Here is a 17816-nt window from a genome sequence, read left to right on the forward strand (position 1 = left end):
TATTTGGCTCCATTAAAATCTTGCTAAATAAATATTTAATGCGCGAACAACTGGAGAATCAAGGGTGGGTGGGCAACGAAGCAGTATCCTTGGCAAAGGAGCAACAGCCCTGCCAGATGATTTATGACCTTCGCTTGGTCTGGCCCTTTTGTGTGCCTCTCTGGACCCTCCTAATGGTTCATAATTGATTTTTATGCCTATTGTGTTGGCCATCTTGGCCCAATTCGGCCATTGTTGCTGGCCCGTTCAAATGGCGCGCACTTAATGCGACACACTGCACCAAGGCCTCATTACAGAGGCTCTTTGGGTTCGGGGGCATTAATAAAAACTTATAATTTCTGGTATTGGCGGTGTACATAAATTCATTTTATTACTACAAAAAGTTGGAGTTAATGAAGCGGTGCAGAGCAAATGACTTGTCCCACCCAATGACCAAGTTTTTGAATATAGAACAGATTATCCAAAGAGCTTTGTTATTATAATTTTTTCATAAGAAGCAAAAATATTCAAATAAACTGTTTTCGGATTATATACAAATAAACATTTCTTGCGATATAATTTTAATGTCCTACGTTCTCACATCTCAAGGTATATATTAGGTTGGTTCTTAGAAAACACACTTGATTTAGTAATACTAATAGGAAAACACAGAACCCAAACCAACCCAGCTCCACGTCCCATTGCCCCCTGTTGTCTTCAACAGTTCAACCAAAATCTAAATAAATAAATGTCCATTTCGGACACCTATAAACGTGCTGCATGGTATTTTCATGGACGACCGAAGGGGGAGCATTATGTAGTAGGGCTATCCATGGGCAGTGGCGTTTTGAAGAGGGAAGGGGGAGAATTCCTCTGGTATCTCATGCGTTTGCTTTAATAATGCGCATAAATTGGGAGTCATGTTTGGACCTTTTGACTACTTCATTCCTCAGCTTCAGTAAATATATGGAGATCGAGTGGGAGAAGCGTGCCACCGTTTCATTTAGCTTTTGTTTGACTTGGCCCCCAAGCCTCGATCCCCGACTCCTGTCTGCCATCTGCCAACTGACTGCCAGTCTAGTCAGACATTGTTTTTCGGGCGCCCCCTCCAGCGGACTAGACTGACCCCGAGAATATTTTTGCCAGCGTTTAATCTTTAATTTGCCACCACTATGTGGGGAAGCTCCTCCACCACTCGGCATCCCTCCAGCGCCTGTCTGTCCAACTGTCTCTGCCCCAGCTTCCAACCCTCCGGCTCGATTTATTTGTTTCCAGCTTAGCTTCTGCTCGATGTGGTATTTTTCGGGCGGACAGCAAGGTGCGGGAATGCCGCATTAAATTAAATACTTAGTCGCTATGCCGGGCACCGCCTGCTTGGGTAAAAATTATGCCAGCGTTTAAGTGCTTAATATCCGCCGGAGACTCTTCGGGGACCGCTCTGGATATTTATTGGTTGATTTTAATGGAAAAGCCCCAGCAAACACTTGGCATACATAATTGCTTAAGACTGTCACATAAAAGTAAAGATTTTTCTTTTGGGTTGGAAAATATTAGGGAGAGCTGTAATTTCATGCAAATTTAAGCCAACTCAAGGAAAATGTTTTTTGATGGTAAATAAATTAAGTGGAGAGATTTTATAAAAGCGGAATTAATTTCTTTGAATCTAGAAAAGTAAATAAAAATAAAGAAGTTTTACGAAGTTTTTTATTAAGAATAAAATTATATTACTCGTCTTTTCCATGAAAATTATTTATTTCTAATGCCAAAATGCAATTCCTAGTCATGAATCCCTAGACAACTTTAACCTTAAGCGAACACTTTATGTTTCCCAAAACCACTTTCCTCACCGGAGAAGCCCCAATGTATCCCGGCATCAACAAAACTGCACTCAACACAACTGCACCTAAGGAACCTGAGAATTCTGAGGCCAAAAAGGACTCCGGATACAGACTGAAAGCAAACGCAAAGTGGGATCCAATCCATTCGGTTAGTATCTCTACTTCTCTCCTGCTTCTATGGCCTGCTCCTGGCACCAATTGTTAATAAGATTTGCACATCATTTCACGTGTCTCGGCCAACTGTCTGGCTGTCCTAGAGTCCGTTTGGTGTTGTGTTGTATATTTGCATGCAATAAAGCCGCAAGGAGTTGTCGAGCAGGTCCTGGCCCTCATTTTCCCCTACCATCCAGTGGCTATTGTCTGCCTGGCATTTTATGGCGTACATTTAAGCCGGAAACTGAAGTTGGCAAATATCAAATGGTAGTGGAATAGCCATTCAACCTGAAATTCAATTTTCGGTAGCATTTAAAACTATTAAAAATAATTCTCATCTGAAATGTGAAACATTTATTATTCATTGATTTTAAAACAAGCGTCTTGTTTCTTCTTATTTTAAACACATTTCTTAAGAAAAGTTCGAGGAGCATGGATGACTCTCAAATGTCTTGATTTTAAATATTGATAAACTTTTGAAGAAAAGCAGCAACGTAATCGGGCATAATTTATAAATAAATAACACAGCTTTTAGTTGATTTAGACTTTTTATTTCCTTTTTGACGGAGCCTTTTCTCGCTCCCTTTTCATTTATTTATTGCAGCAGAAAAGAAAATTAAATTGCTATAAAACAATGATTTGCGTATTTCCATAGAGGGTCGCCCAAAAAAAAACTGAGATAATAAAAGGCGAAGGTCTGTGAAGATAGAATGCGACAAATTAATTGGAATTTATGGCTTGGAAGCGTGTGAGGAGCTTTTGGGGGAAGAGGTGTCGTCCTCTCTCTGGGAAGATGGATGTCGATTGAGCGTTAGAGGGGATTTAATGAACAATTAGAGGGGATTAGTGGGGGTCCTGCTTTTTTATTTAGGTTGTCTGAATCTGACACATGTTGAAGGTCCCTAAATCCGCATAAAATGCTTCTACATTTTTATTTTTATAAATTTTGTTTGCACATGGAATCCTTTTACGCGTCTATAGATTTCCCCTGCGGTTAAATTCATACACGATTCAAAAAGCAAATTCAATGTGACAGGCTTCAGGCTACGGAAATTTTCTCGATAGCAAATCCATTAAAATATCAACAAAACTCAACGATGTAGGACATCAAAATGTAATTTTCAGCTTGGGTACAGCTTGTGAATAATAATGAGCCTCCGCCTGTGGTGAGAGTCTTTTTTCCCCCTAAGCCTTCTACTTTTGCCCAAGACTCAGGTGTGTCGAGCGCTTAAGCTTCAGGATATTTTCATAATAATTATGCATAGATTAGATGTGCTCAGAACAGCTTATATGGTAAATAAACATGTTTGCTAGAGCAAAGTTACCTTTAATGGAGACACTTTTCTGTCTTTTTAAACGATTTTCGGTCTTCTTGTAAGTCTACTGCTTGAATCAGGGATGGATTGAGCAAAAGCAAAATCCGTTCATTGATTTTCATTATGCCAAATGGAATTTCCGTTTCCTCTTAGAATTCAATTTTCTCCTAAAACCCAACATTTTCCAATGGCATGGTTAAGTCTCTTTCAAGCTCAAGTTCAAGGCAAAATAAACACACAAAATGTGACTCTCATACCTCTCTCAAGTATGCCATTCCAGGCTCTACAATTTCCAGGGAAATATTTCCGCATCCTGCCACAGCCACTGACAGCAACTAATTGCAAGTTATTTTCTCCTGCCCTTCTCCATTGTGGCTTTTACTGCTGTCCGGGCCTGCTTTTAGAATGGTTTTACATTATTTTATATTTGACCAAGTCTGCAGTGCTTCCTGGTTTTTTATCCTTTCACACATAAAATTATTTTCTTTCGTCGAGGCTTTCGACACCTCGAAATACAAAAGGATAACACGAACAATTTTACATTATTTACAGTTTATTTTGGTTTTTTTTTTATTTCTTAGTGTGTAAGGATTATTTAAAAATTAAACTGGGCCACATTTTAAGCACCATCATTAAATAAAGTCTTTAAGACATCAAGTATACGACGTGTGGTGCGTGTTTCTTGGCCCTCAACTCCCAAAGTCAATCTTTGCGCCCTGCTAGCTGTCATTATTAATGCGTATAATTAGCGCACTTGATAAAGATTGATTGGTGAGGCTTTGGGTAAGAGAAGGGCCAAAAAGGAAACCCACCAGACATGAGAAACTCGTACAGGAAACCACAATGTAAGCAAATAACACCCCCAACCACCCACGCTCTCGGCTACTTTTCCAGATTGTGGCACTTGTTTATGTGGCAAATTCATGACTTGAGCGCAATTTCTTTCGTTTTAATATAAACAACAAAGAGAGTTTGTTTCTGTCAGGCTAGGATGCGGGATATATTGTTTTATTAAGAAAGCTCAGAAACCAAGCAAAAAATAGACTAGCCAGCTACTATACGAAGGAGTTATCATAAACCATTCATTGAAATAAAGTGTTCTCTAAGGTATATCCGAGTTTTCTCGTATATCTTTTAGTTTATCCACAAGACGATTACTTTTGCTTCACTTGCATATTTACGATTATTGTGCTCACACATTTGGTTTTTTCTTTGGAATATCTAGAATCTAGATTTAGTTTGAGCGGTTAACAAAAACGGGAGATCACTCTATTATTCGAGTTCATTATTTAACCAGAGATTTGTGGTTAAGCTTCCGATACCCTACGCAGGAATGGCTAGGGTTTTAAGAATATAAATTATCAATTTATTTTGGTACAATATTTACACAATTTTTTTAGGGTTAATTTCATTAATGAATTTTATATCTTTCACGATTAGTTTTCTGCTTAATTAAATAAGCAGTAGGATATTTCATAGCCTTATTGGCCACCACTTCGTTACAACTTTGCTGCCTTAAGCGATTTTCTTTATATATATTTTTTTTATTTGCAGCTCAGTCTATGCCTACTCCTATTTCTTTTTCGGGACCTTCGTTTATATTCTTGGCCTGGCCAAATAATCCTGACCCATATGTGTTTTTGGTTTTTCTGCGGCTTGCTTGGTTTTGTTTGGCCGTTTTATGGCGAGGCATTTACACTAATCATGCAATTCTTGTTACACTTTTATTGGCCTCTCATCATGGCCAAAAGCGAGCTCATTAGCACGTTGAGTGCATGGCTAATGAGAGTGGTATTCTGGCCAACTCTGTACTCGCTTTGCTCTTGAACTAATCCAGGGGAATTTGGGAACCAAATTAGCATTTCCTGGTTAAACAAAATCAAAATGAAACCAAACAATGCACGACGCTGGCCAAAAATAAAACAAAGCCGAGACAATGGCAAACAATGGGAAACAAGAAATTGAGACAATTGGCTCAATTGTCTGGCTCGACAATTGTCTTTCGGCCCCGGGGCAAGTAATTTTCAGATTTTGTCAACTTTCTGTCGGAAGTGGAAGTGGAATTGTCAGAGTAATAAGTTCCAAGTAGATCTTTAAAGTTCTCGCACCACGCATTCCTTTTTGGAAAGTTATCCTTTGTTCTTCACTGAGTTTTCGCTTTCATTAGTCAATGCAAATTATTTGGCAATCAAATAGAAGTCGGAACTACCTTCCATTAAGCCTGTAAATTAAATCACAAAAATAAAGGCAAATCACCGAGTTCATAGCCACTTTTGTGGCATTCAAATGCAAAAAAGTAAGCAAACCAAAAGCCCAGACTCTTTGGCTTTGTACGTCCCGTCGGTTTCTGGCCCAGTTGTATGGTATTTCATCTAAATGTTAATAAGTCTTCTGGACCGGTTGTCTATCTTCGGCTAACAAGGTGTCAGAGGGCTCTGTGCCAAGGCATTTTCCACTTGGCCGCCCTGATTGAGGAGTTGGGCTCCACGTTGCCAGGAGGGTTGAGGCAAATTCTGTGTCTGCCGGCGACTTGGAGCATACATCCTGTTTATTGGACTGGCTTATTGATGAGCTGCCTTGGTTTTCCTCTGTTTTTCTATGTACTTTTCTTGTGGATTTAGGGTGACTAAATAGTTGCGCCCTCAAATATGTTACATAAGTGGGACAGAAGCCCATTGAGGCCGAATAAAGTACTTGACACATCGGATGTGTTCGTCTGCTTCAAGCCTGATATTGACTGATTGAGTTCGAAAAATCAGAGTCTATGGTGTTGGTAGATCTTTAAGGTACATAGTAAATTTTTCCATTAAATATTTCACTTTTACCATGGTTTTGGATACTAAACCAATGGGCTGAAATATTTTTTCCGTCAGCTGAACAATTTTTCCCCTAATTCAGGATAATGAAAAATGCATGTAACTAATTTAAATGCATGAGAACCCACCTGCCTGCACCTGAGTCTGCGCATATTAAGCAGGGATTGAACGTTTTTTATTTGTAAAATGTTTTTAATTAAATTATATGCATAAAATATCAACCAATCATTGGTGTTTTGATGGAATTTCCTGCAATACTTTTAATTGCTAATGCAAATGTTGCAAATTGATTTATTGCCGCATCAACAGTGCCAGCAAAGTAAACAATTAGTTGACAAACTCGATTAAAATTTTTAAAAAATCAGTTGCTATTGAAAAAATATATAAAAAATAACTAAATTATGCATTGCTTTAAATTGGCAGCTCGCCAAAGCTCAGACATTATTTTCGAAATACAATCACAGGTCTCAGCCATGATTGACTGACATGCGTAGAAAACTGGCGTAAAATCGACACGAAAACGAATAGTTTAGGCTGTCCCTCAGCATTTTCTTTTTAGGCAAATTTTCACATTTTGTCCTTGGAAAGTGTGCCAAGGGAAAATAAAACAAGCACAAAACTGGGCTATAAATAATCATGATTTCAGGCGTTTAGAAATCAAGAAAGTCGAACTATCGATTTTTAAGGAAAATTCGATGGAGCATTTTTTGCAGAAAAAAAAATTGTGGACTGCAGTAAGCCGATTTTAAACCAGGTCACCACATAAATTTTGGCTCAATTTTTGTGGTTGTCTACCAAAAAAAAAAAATGTGGAGAGAAAAGTGGAAAAAAATGTAAGCCCCTTTGGAATTGAAATGGCAAATATTTGCCTATTGGTTGAGCAAACAAACGCTTGAATGTTGACAGTTTTATGGGAATTTTTAACCAATAAAAAGTAAGAAAATAAAATCTCAGCGGAAGGTAAAAGTTGTTCAATCCCTGAACCACGACCTGGGCCAATTACAAGACAGGGCGCCATAAATTACACACTCGGCTCGAAATGCATAAAAAACACTTGCAGACTGCACTTGACCTCTTTGATTGTGGTCGGCGGCTGGTCTCGACATTTGTAATAAGCGTCTGGGTAGCAGACAAAACATGGAACAAACTTTTAATTGCTCGCCAGATAGTGCAGTAAGCCCTTGCTCCACACACACACATAAAATTGAAATTTTCAAGCCTTGGAGCTGAAAGTTATGCGGCAAAAAGTTTTTGTTATTTTGCATAGTCATGTGCATGTTTGTTTGCTGAAAGTGTTGAGCTGAGCTGATTTGATGGCCAGCCATCTGCATTAATGGCCGCCCAGGCTGAGAGTCTGTTCGCCACTTCAGCGCTTTGCGCCCTTATTGTCCCTGCTCCTCGTATTCCCCTTACCAATACTTCGCTGTGCCAAATTAAATGCATAATTACTTGATAATTGGATTTGTGGTCGGCTCAACTGGCTGTGCAAAATTTTCTAATTAAAATGTTTAGTGGCAGCAGGTCGCTGGCTCATGATCACGCTCCTTGCCTCAATGCGTATATTCCAGTCCACGGAGAGGTCCTCGATTGCCACTTGATAGCCCCAAAGCCTCAGGCACGTTCTCTCTCGGTAGGGTCCCCGTCGAGTAGCTGAGTTCCCGTCCCGCAGAGAGGGCTTAAAATCAGAGTTACCTGTTACCTGGGCATGCTGGCTCTTACCTTTAAGCTGCATTACTTTTATTTAAAATTTAATATTTTTGAAACTTTATTTACGGTCAAAACGGCTTGAAAAGTCCGGAAAACTTAGTCTATTGTTTGCAAAAACATCGATTTATAGGGTATTTTTGTTTCTGTTTTGCTTTACCATTTTCTTCTCAATTTTTCTGTTATCCCTACATCTTGAAAGTAGTCGGTCCCACCCCGCTCCCCCAAATTTTTCCAGGCATTGCCGCTCTAAATAAGTAATAAACACCTTGACTGGGCCTCCTCCTGCACGTTTCCTTGTAATAAATTTATATTTTGCTGTTGTTCGGCGTTGTAGTTGGTATAGGGACAAGAAACTAAGGGCTGGAACTGAACAGAGGCAGGAATTCAAGCAATCACAGTCGGGTGCATAGTTTGGTGGCTTTTAAAATTTTCATAAGGAGCGCCGACGTAGCATTCGTAATACAACGAAATTTATTGCATACACTCAGGCGGCATAGCCTGCTTACTTATTCATATGAAATTGCCTGATTACCGTTGGCCAAATCGTTGTGCCCAGGTCTGGGCATGTACATACCTCCGCCTCGTATTGGTACGTGTTTGAATTATATGCCGGTCATGCTGTGAATCGGGATTTGTGTTCAGAATTGGGCTCCCTATACTCCCCCAAAAGTTATACCCACCTCACTCTGCTGTAATGCGCCTGTTTGTATGGCAATTGCTGCTCTGGGCCGCATTTTTTATGAACTGTCCGGGTCATGACTTTTATGATTTGTACATCCATGGGTCCGTCGGGCTGGCGGACTGTGGGGATAACAGTAAGTGCGTACTCACATGTGTGTAGTTTAAGTCACTAAACTGATAGAATTAAGTAAAATGATGAAATGACTATGCGGCAAAAAGAAGGGAAAATATTTTCTATGCATGGGGAGCTTATATGTGGGGATTGTGTAAAAAAACTTATAAAAAGAAGGGAGAATTTTGATTTGAAAGTGTCGAATAAAAGTTGTTGGGAATAAAATTTCCACTCATGAAAGATCAGAAAATTCTTCGAAAAATATCTTCAGGTATTTTTATTTATTTTAAATAAATTTAAAAATAGTTTTTATAACGTGGATTCCCTCAACCAACAAGGTTTCTCTTGTCTTTGCCAAACTCTTGAGGCTGTATCAATATTTTGTTCTGAACGGCAATTTCCACTCTCCCTGGGGACAAAAAATGTAAGAAACAAGAAAGGAACGGCTAACTTCGGGCGGAGCCGAAGTTGATATACCCTTGCCGTTAGGTAGCAGATTATATTATTATATATATATCGGATCGTATATAGTTGGCCGATCCTTATGAGAATTTCATCATCAAATCAATTTTTTAATTAAAACGTTCGAAACAGACCCAAGCATATTTAAAATTAGCAAGGTTGTGCCATTTCCGATCGTTTAGTTACATGCCAGCTATAGAATATAGTCGGCCGATCCTTATACAATTTGGCAGATCGGATTAGGTTGCCCAACCACGTAGGCAGTTCCATCCACCTAGCATAAAAAAACAAAGTTATGTCAATTACGATCGTTCAGTTAAATGTCAACTATAGAATAGTCGACCGACCACGGCCGTTCCGACTTATATACTGTCTGCGAACAAAAGAAGGATGAAGGAGATGTCTCCCTCAATGCGTTGCACACTTTTGACCAAAAAAATAATACCCTCTGTCAGAGAAATACCAAAGTTAACTTTGGGCGGAGCCGATACCCTTGCAGTTAAGTAGAATCTTATATTATTAGATAAATATCGGGTCGTATATAGTTGGCAGTAATACCCTCTGCAAGGGTAAAAATACACAGAGCTCCAAAGTGTGAAAGCCTTGAGGACTAGCACGTGCTCAAAATCTCAGCAGGCAACTGACACAACTTTCTATATAAGCACCTTGCCAAGCACTAAAATATAACTTAATCCCAATGAAATTGATATGAAATTTTATACACCAGCGTCACACAGGGCGTATGAGTAACAAACAGGCTAACAAAAATAACCACACAAACTGGGGGCTGGAAAAGGAAATTCTTTGGGACAAAAATTTAAATTCCACTCATGAGGTGCGAAAATGTTTGTTATGTTTCGGCTTGGAAAAGTTTTTCCCGTGTCCCTTTCATGTTGACAGTTTTTTCCCGTTGCCTCTTCAGTTTTCTACCATTTTGCTAATTTGTTGAAGCTTTTTGCTGCTGTATCAACTTTGATGTTTACTTTGATAATTTTAGATTGAAAAAGTTTCGTCACATCGCTCAGCACGTTTTGTATGGAACACCAACGAAATGGAAATTCATTCCCTTTAAGGGAGAAGTGGTTATGAATTCCTTCCGACACTGTTGTCCAAATCTTGGAGGAAAACTCTGACTAATTACCCACATAAAGAGCTGAGAAAACCTTGTTCCACATTTCCTTTGTGTCCTGCAGAAAGGAAACGCATCTCTTGAGGCTGTCAAGCCACGCCTCTTAGCATACTTTACAATTACTTTTAGCCAGGCCGCCACACCCTCCCATGTAATTTTATCTCACTTATTGCCTCGCCCTCTTGCTGCTTAATTTTTACACTTGCCGCCTGAAAATGACATCCCTCGAGGATTCCTTGAGACGGCGAAAAACGTAGACAAAACAGTGAAAAGAAAAAGAAAAGTGGAACAAACTTTCCTCTTTCTGGCCACCCTCAGGGCTGGCCACGTGAAAGGCATAAAAATTGCAGAATCTGAGTTTAAGAAAACCTATTTTCATTTATTAAATTTTACAAGGTTTTTGAGGCAAATGCTATCTTACACTTCCCGTTTAGCTGCACAATTCATAAAGCAAACCTCAAGGAATGCAAACATTCGTAGTTGGTTTCATAAACACAAACACTCTGGGCGGTCTGAGGCGCCTTAACCGCAACTAAACAAGTAATTTTGCGCACATTTCACTTGTCATATGACACGTAGTTACGCCCGTTCTACTAGTTTTTTAGCTCCTGTCTGGCGCTTGGCTGTCTTGGAGCGATTTTCCTACTTAGCAGCTTGGAAAAGTTGCAAGTTTCTTGCATTTTCCACCTCGGCCCTTGGCATCTCCTCATAACGCGTGTTAAGTGCTTCCCCGGCGGAGATCCAAGATACAAGATACAAGCTACGAGCTGCAAGCTACAAGCTACAAGTTCAACTGTTTCGTCCTTTTTGTGCTTGTTAGTTTCCGGTTTCGCAAAAAGGTGTGCCCTGCAGCTTGTTTTTCTCTAATTCTCATCTACTTTTTCGGACTGGAGAACACTTAAAGTATATCGGATAATATTAAGATATTTTTCCAGCAAGTTGTGATATTTTCAGCCATTGTCTTAATGTCTTTTATAGTTGGCTCGGTTAATGGCCACGTTTCGCCAATTAAAATTATAATTGGCAGACGTAAAAACTAACTGCCAAATACATGGCGTCATCGAGTGAAGAGCTCCCTTTAAGCACTGAAAACTTTTGCTCAGTGCACTTTTCACACAACGACTAACTAACTAAGTTTCGTTTTAAGACAGCTGCCAGACAGGCGAGCACCCTGAGGAGGGGTGATGCCCATGAATCATAAAGCAAATCAAGCGTAAGTAACACCTTGATATTAAGCTTAAGTGACAGCCAAGGTCCAGGATAAACAGGGCGTATACGTAATTTATCTTTGGAATGTAATTAAGACGAAAGTTTGCGCTTTCTTTAATAACTTGTGTGATTGATATTTACTAGTTTATATGGTCCACGCTACGAATATTTTCCAATTGCAACTCAATTAAGATTCGCAATCTTGGCAATAAAATAAATTCCTTAGGTGCCGCCGGTCCGGGCAACTTAATGACAAATGATTCGGCTTCCATCCCATAAATTTTGTGATGCCATCTGTACTGTGAGTTCAAAGTTCAAAGAAGCCGACCCTCGGCGACCTACAACTTGTAATTGGCACTCCGAACTGGGCGTCTGCAACATGTGTAGTTGGTTTGTTGTAGGGTCGATGAAAAAGGTTGCTCTTCCAAGGCCTTTTGTTTGCTTGGGGTTGGTCTTGAGGTTTCTGAGGGTTCCTTTGGCCAAACACCAGACAAATTGCCATAGATTTTGTATCGGACCACAAAGGGGCGGCCATGAAAAATTAAGTTGTTTGTAATTTTTTTCTGCGGCAAGCTTTAAGTAGTCCCAAAAAGGATTCCTTTAAATCTGGTTTTAATTTCCGATTCCCCCTTAAATTCAATTGTCTTCCAAACACCTCTAATAACTACACTCAGGGCACTAATTAACACATATTCCTGCCCTCAAAACGAAACCCCATTAATTACGACTCAATAATAAAGGGATAATAAGTCACACCATGAAACTTTCGGATATCTATAAAACAAAGGTGATACGTTCTGGCTAATTCACACCTCACAGGACTTTACACCAATCAGTATGGAATTAAATTCGATGGATACTGTGAATATGCCTATTTTTGGTAACACGTTGAAGCTAATGAAGTTCTGGTCATACCTTTTTGTTCACAATTGGCGTCGCTATATGGCAATGGCTCCCTATATGATCATAAACAGTACTCAGTACGTGGATATATATCTGAGTACTGAGCCATTGGACTTTATCATCAGAAATGTATATCTGGCGGTGTTGTTCACAAATACTGTGGTCAGAGGTGTTCTATTGTGTGTCCAGCGAGCGAGTTACGAAAAATTTATTGAAATGCTTAAGTCCTACTACATCCAGTTATTGGTAAGTTATTTTAAAAATGTTTTAATTACCTTAATTATCCTTATAAAATTTTAGGAATCTGATGATCCTTTTATTATCAATTTAGTTGAAGAAACCACTCGAATGTCTAACTTTATAGGAAGAATCAACCTAATGATGGGCACTTGCACTTGCATAGGCTTTGTAACCTATCCCCTTTTTGGTTCAGAAAGAGGTTGGTATTATCTCTATTTTATTTTTAGTTATTAATTTTACTCGTTTTAGTTCTTCCCTATGGAATGTACTTGCCCCTAATTGACGAGTACAAATATGCCTCGCCCTTCTATGAGGTTTTCTTTGTAATTCAGGCCATTATGGCTCCCATGGGCTGTTGCATGTACATTCCATATACAAATATGGTGGTCACCTTTACCCTTTTTGCTATATTAATGTGTCGAGTACTGCAACACAAGCTCAGAAGCTTGGAAAAGCTGAAAGAAACACAGGTTCACAGGGAAATCATATGGTGCATAAGATATCAGTTAAAGTTGAGTGGGTAAGCTTCTTCACTGTTCTTCATATGTTAAATTATAAGATCCAATCTTTCTTAGATTAGTAGACTCCATGAATTCTTTAAATACCCATCTCCATCTGGTCGAGTTTCTATGTTTTGGGGCCATGCTATGTGTTTTACTTTTTTCCCTGATAATTGTGGGTATAATTGTTTATTTGAATCACAAACTTATTAATTGAGAAGTTCATTGACAAACTAACAGGCTCAAACCATTGCCCAGACAGTGATTGTCATTGCCTATATACTAATGATATTTGCCAACAGTGTGGTCCTCTATTATGTGGCCAACGAGCTATTTTTTGAAGTAAGAATTCCCTAAAGATTTCCTTAAAGGAAACCAATTGAACTTCCTTTCAGAGCTTTGAAATCGCCATTGCTGCCTACGAGAGCAATTGGATGGACTACGATGTGGATACACAAAAGACTTTGAAGTTTCTCATAATGCGCTCACAAAAGCCTTTGGCGGTGAGGTCCTTTCAACATTTTTAGATTGTATTATTAACCATTATTTGCTTTTCAGATTCTCGTGGGGGGCACCTACCCCATGAATCTGAAAATGTTGCAATCGCTGTTGAACGCCATCTACTCCTTTTTCACCCTTCTGCGACGCGTTTATGGCTAAAAAAAACTCGATTACAAGGTTATACCATCCTTGGGCAGACTTAAAGGGACGACCAATTGCCACAATTGATTGCATTTAAGTAGTAAACGTCCTGCACTAAAGGAAATTGTGTTTGTAGAAGGGGTTGTGGGGACAGGATGTTGCAATTGCATTCGAGCCAGGACTGCAACACGTCTCCGAAATATTCCAAAGGACCAACGACCAACGAAATAAACTATAATAAAATTGCTTCTGTGGATCCTTTGTTGGCCTTTTGGCCAATTCTCTGGGCTCTGTTGTCGGTGCTGACCGCCAGCTCTTCCCATTGTTGTTTCTATTTTCTTATGCTCGGCACGTGCCATTCAGATAACTTCTATTTAAGCAAATATAAATCTAAAGTGTGCTAAATTAGATTAAAATGTTCTCGTAAAATAAACGTTGCCCAGGCCAGGCCATTGCCAGATGGCTCCCTTTTCTCTGTTGGCTATTGTGTCTGGTATGGCTTACAAATTCCAGCTCCAAGTGCCATCCAAGCCAATTGTTAATTAATGGTGGAAATTGGAAACTCGATTTTTTGGCCCAATAAAGAGGGTAATAGAGCAATGGATGGGTTATTGTACCGTATTAGAGCTTATAGTGTTAGAGTAACGGAACCTGAAGTTATCGATTACACAGGCCAACAGCAAAAAATCTCCACGCATAATTTTACCTGCTCCATAACCTTTAGGCTCCCCTGAACCAAAGTCCAGAACAAACATAGGTTCTATCACCCACCGTTTCCGCGGTAAACCTAAGAGAAGAAATTGATCAAATTTTACCATATATTGAATTATGTAGGCCGTGAAATGGCTACGACCATCATTGTTTCCAGTACATTTCATTTTTGAAATGTATGTGTACCAACTAAAATTAAAAAATGGTATCTAGCAGTTACCATATCTTTGGAATACTCATCCAAAGTTGAAATCTCAGATTTTCTACGTTAAGTTTTGGTCTTCTATGATTTTTCCCCAAACATTTTTCTATGGAAGATTTTTATTTTCTTATTGAAATCAGTAGATCATACCATGTTTTAATTTTGGATTTAAGGAAAAACTCGAAATAATTTTATTGAATTTAATATAGGTGGTTTAACAATATTTTCTTCAATTAAATTGGAGTTTTTAATCTCATATTTTCAAAAAGTCATGGCATTTCAAAAATGAAAAAAAGTTGAAAATTGTCGGCCTGTGTTATTATATGAGAATGAGTGTAGATGTTAAGGGCTTGCTTATTAGTTAGTTTTGTTTCCGATAAGTCAAGTAAATAAGATTATAAAAATCATAATCCTTAGTTAAAATACCAGAACCTATGATTTTCAGACCTCGTTATTATTTGTTTAGCTTGTTTTCCCATCTTCCACCGCCTATTAGACCTTCAATTTTCCTAATCAGCATTAACTTTCACTTCGTGGCCCCATCATCATCATTCGACTCGTCTTCAAATTGACTTTAATTCAAGAATTTTTTATATGCCCATCACAGTTCAACCAGTATTCTGGAATCCACAAGCCTCCGACTGTACGCTGCTGGGAAGCAGAAGTCTGGGGGCAGACTTACAAATGGAATCGCTTGACGAGCCTTCAGGCTTTTCTGTCTGCGTCTCCGTCTGATTCCGAGTTTTATGGTGTTTAATGGAATTTACCTCCTTCCCTGGCTCGTTTTTGGCTCAGAAGCTGGAGCTAAGACCGGAAAAAATGCTGATGCGACAATTATAGTTATTGTCTGGCTGGTCTGGGCAGGGGAACACAACTCGGAGGGTCTCGACTCCCCCTAATTCCATCAATACGTGAGTCGGGCAAACACCTCAGGATTTCTACTTCCACCTCCCTGGTCGTCTTGAAATTCGGCTGGTACTGCGCCTGTTTTATTGCTAATGTAAACATGTTGTTGCTCCGTCAATGTCTTTGACGCCAAATTGACACATTTCTAGGGCGGATGGTATTCCCACATCCGCATTCGCATCCCAAATAGTGTGCTAAAATGTGGTACGTGCCAGCATAGAGCTTATCAAACACTAAACAGCCAAAAAGCAGAAGGGAAGGCCTCGTTCGCAATCTTTAATTTTCCAGGCAGGTGGCGGAGTTGCCAAAGGCATTTGAAATTTATCAAGGCTCGAATCAATTTACGTCAATTCTCGCCTCGGGCCAAGTTATGTGAGAAGATTGCCAGAGTGGAAATCATGACTACTGTTCATGCTGCCGCCAGAGAGTCTAATGAGGCGACTCAGATCTAACCCTTTACTTTTTGCGGAAATCCTTGGCCTCCGCCCCAAAAGTGAATTTTCTTCCATAGTTCTCGGACCCTCGACTTCGAGTTGCTTGTTTTATGCGCATCATCCAGAAATTGCCTACGTGTTGGAATTTTTAAAACATTTTCCTTGTTCGCCTTCGCTCATTTTTGTTGACATTTGACTTTTGACCTAAGGGTACAGGACAGTCGACGAAAGTCGTTGATCCTGCTCTGGTTGAGAAATTTAGGTCAACCGGTCAAGTGTTTTATTCTTTTTTTGCCCTAAGAGGGTGGCGGATAAAAACCTTTCAAGGGTTCCCCTGTTGTTTGCCTGCAGTGACAAAAAGTTCCGAACTGGGTCGACAAAATTTTTCAAAATTAATGGGTCTTTCTTCTTTATTTAAGAATTAAGTTCGAGTACAAGTTTTAACTTTAAGAGGACCACTCTTATTTAAAAGGCTTGCAATATTTATTAATCTTAATGCCTATCATCTTATATCTACTATCTCTACCTTGACCTGCTGCCAATTGAAATATACATATATATCTGTCGCAGGGGATTGAGTAAGTATCAACATTTTCCATTAGAGCATATCCTGAATATTCAATTGATCATTTGGAATTTCGATACAAGTGTAATTGAAACTAAAAGCACTAGCTGCACTACATCCTTCATAATTGATGGCTCACCAGCTTTGTGCTTGGCCAAATCAAATTTAATTACCTGACTAAACAGCTGGCCGATGAGAATGTTGTGTATACAGCGTAATGAAATTAGTTAAGGCATTTGAATTGCATCAGGCAGTTCACGTTCCATTCAAAGTTCCAGACACAACCTGCCAATCAGAATCAAAGTGGCTCGCAAATTCTCCAATAAAACGCACTTAATTCTGGCCTGAAGCTCAGATTGCCTGGCAAATTGCTATTTACGACCCGGACAGGTCGGCAGGATCTGCCAAATGCCATCAAAGTTGCTGCTGCACAAATCTGATTAAGATTTCAGTTTGGTAAGCGATTTATGAATGCCAAACGAGAGTGCGTGACCAGGAAGAGTCGGGCAGAAATGGTTCCTTTTTGGTAGGCAGTGGGGTAGGGGCTTGTTTAATTTTCATCGTATTTGGAACACTGTCGAGTTGGCTTCAGGTCAGTTGCAGCATAAAAGGTTTTGAAAATCTGGCCTCGTATTGTGACACTTGGGAAATGAAGGCCTCTGATCAGCAGAGATTATACAATTTAATTGGCCTGTCAGAGTTTACTTTGAATTGGATACTAGAGTTTTAAAGAACTACATAATATATAATACTTTTCCCTATTCCTTGTACTTTTGTTGGGTAGCCACTTTGTGGTATTTTTAACGAAATGAAATAAAAGTTTGCCAATTCACTTCCTTAAATATATCCTATTGCCAATCAGTTTCAAAGGCTTTTCTTACCACACTTTCTTTTCCTTTCCTTCTTTCCCGGAAGTTACTTTGAGTCCTTCCAATTTGATTATCATGTGGTTTACTTCTCTTTACTTGTTTCTTACAATTTTTATTATGCATTTCATTCTTCAACCAGTTGTCTAACAAAATGTTGGTTATTTCCTTTCCTCCTGGCGGTTGTCTGGCAGCTTTGACACTTTGTTGTCGGCTGTCGTTTTGCATTTTGTCCTGTCTCCTCCCCTATTTTTTTCTTTCTTTTAGCCTGTTTAGTCTCTGGGGTAGATTATCACCGTCATGGCCAATGAGCCTGGTGGCGTTTTCTGGCCTCCGTGCCTTTTTAACATTTCAATTCTAATTTAAATATTATATTGTGACTCCTGTCCATTTGGGCTGAGAGGATCCTAGAAGTAATGTTCACACTCCTGCGTAAAGCGTCTTC

General features: G+C 39.3%; 1 protein-coding gene across 1 annotated transcript; it reads left to right on the plus strand.

Annotated features, from left to right (window-relative positions):
* Positions 1-12239: 12239 nt before the first annotated feature.
* On the plus strand, positions 12240-13779 carry LOC6505362 (odorant receptor 30a). Its single transcript, XM_001964819.2, has 7 exons — positions 12240-12551; positions 12606-12744; positions 12795-13065; positions 13121-13220; positions 13286-13387; positions 13441-13548; positions 13604-13779. The coding sequence occupies exons 1-7, from the start codon at positions 12240-12242 to the stop codon at positions 13703-13705; spliced, it is 1134 nt and encodes a 377-aa protein (XP_001964855.1). The 3' UTR covers positions 13706-13779.
* The last annotated feature ends 4037 nt before the right edge of the window (positions 13780-17816 follow it).

This window comes from Drosophila ananassae, chromosome 3R (assembly GCF_017639315.1).
Source record: "Drosophila ananassae strain 14024-0371.13 chromosome 3R, ASM1763931v2, whole genome shotgun sequence".
NCBI classification, from domain to species: domain Eukaryota; kingdom Metazoa; phylum Arthropoda; class Insecta; order Diptera; family Drosophilidae; genus Drosophila; species Drosophila ananassae.

What these genes read in the sequence shown, in the direction of transcription:
- LOC6505362 (XM_001964819.2), top strand. Translation starts at nt 12,240, where the DNA reads ATGGAATTAAATTCGATGGATACTGTGAATATGCCTATTTTTGGTAAC. An exon ending in CCTACTACATCCAGTTATTG is followed by an intron (nt 12,552 to 12,605) that starts GTAAGTTATTTT and finishes ATAAAATTTTAG; the next exon opens with GAATCTGATGATCCTTTTAT. An exon ending in TACTTTTTTCCCTGATAATT is followed by an intron (nt 13,221 to 13,285) that starts GTGGGTATAATT and finishes ACAAACTAACAG; the next exon opens with GCTCAAACCATTGCCCAGAC.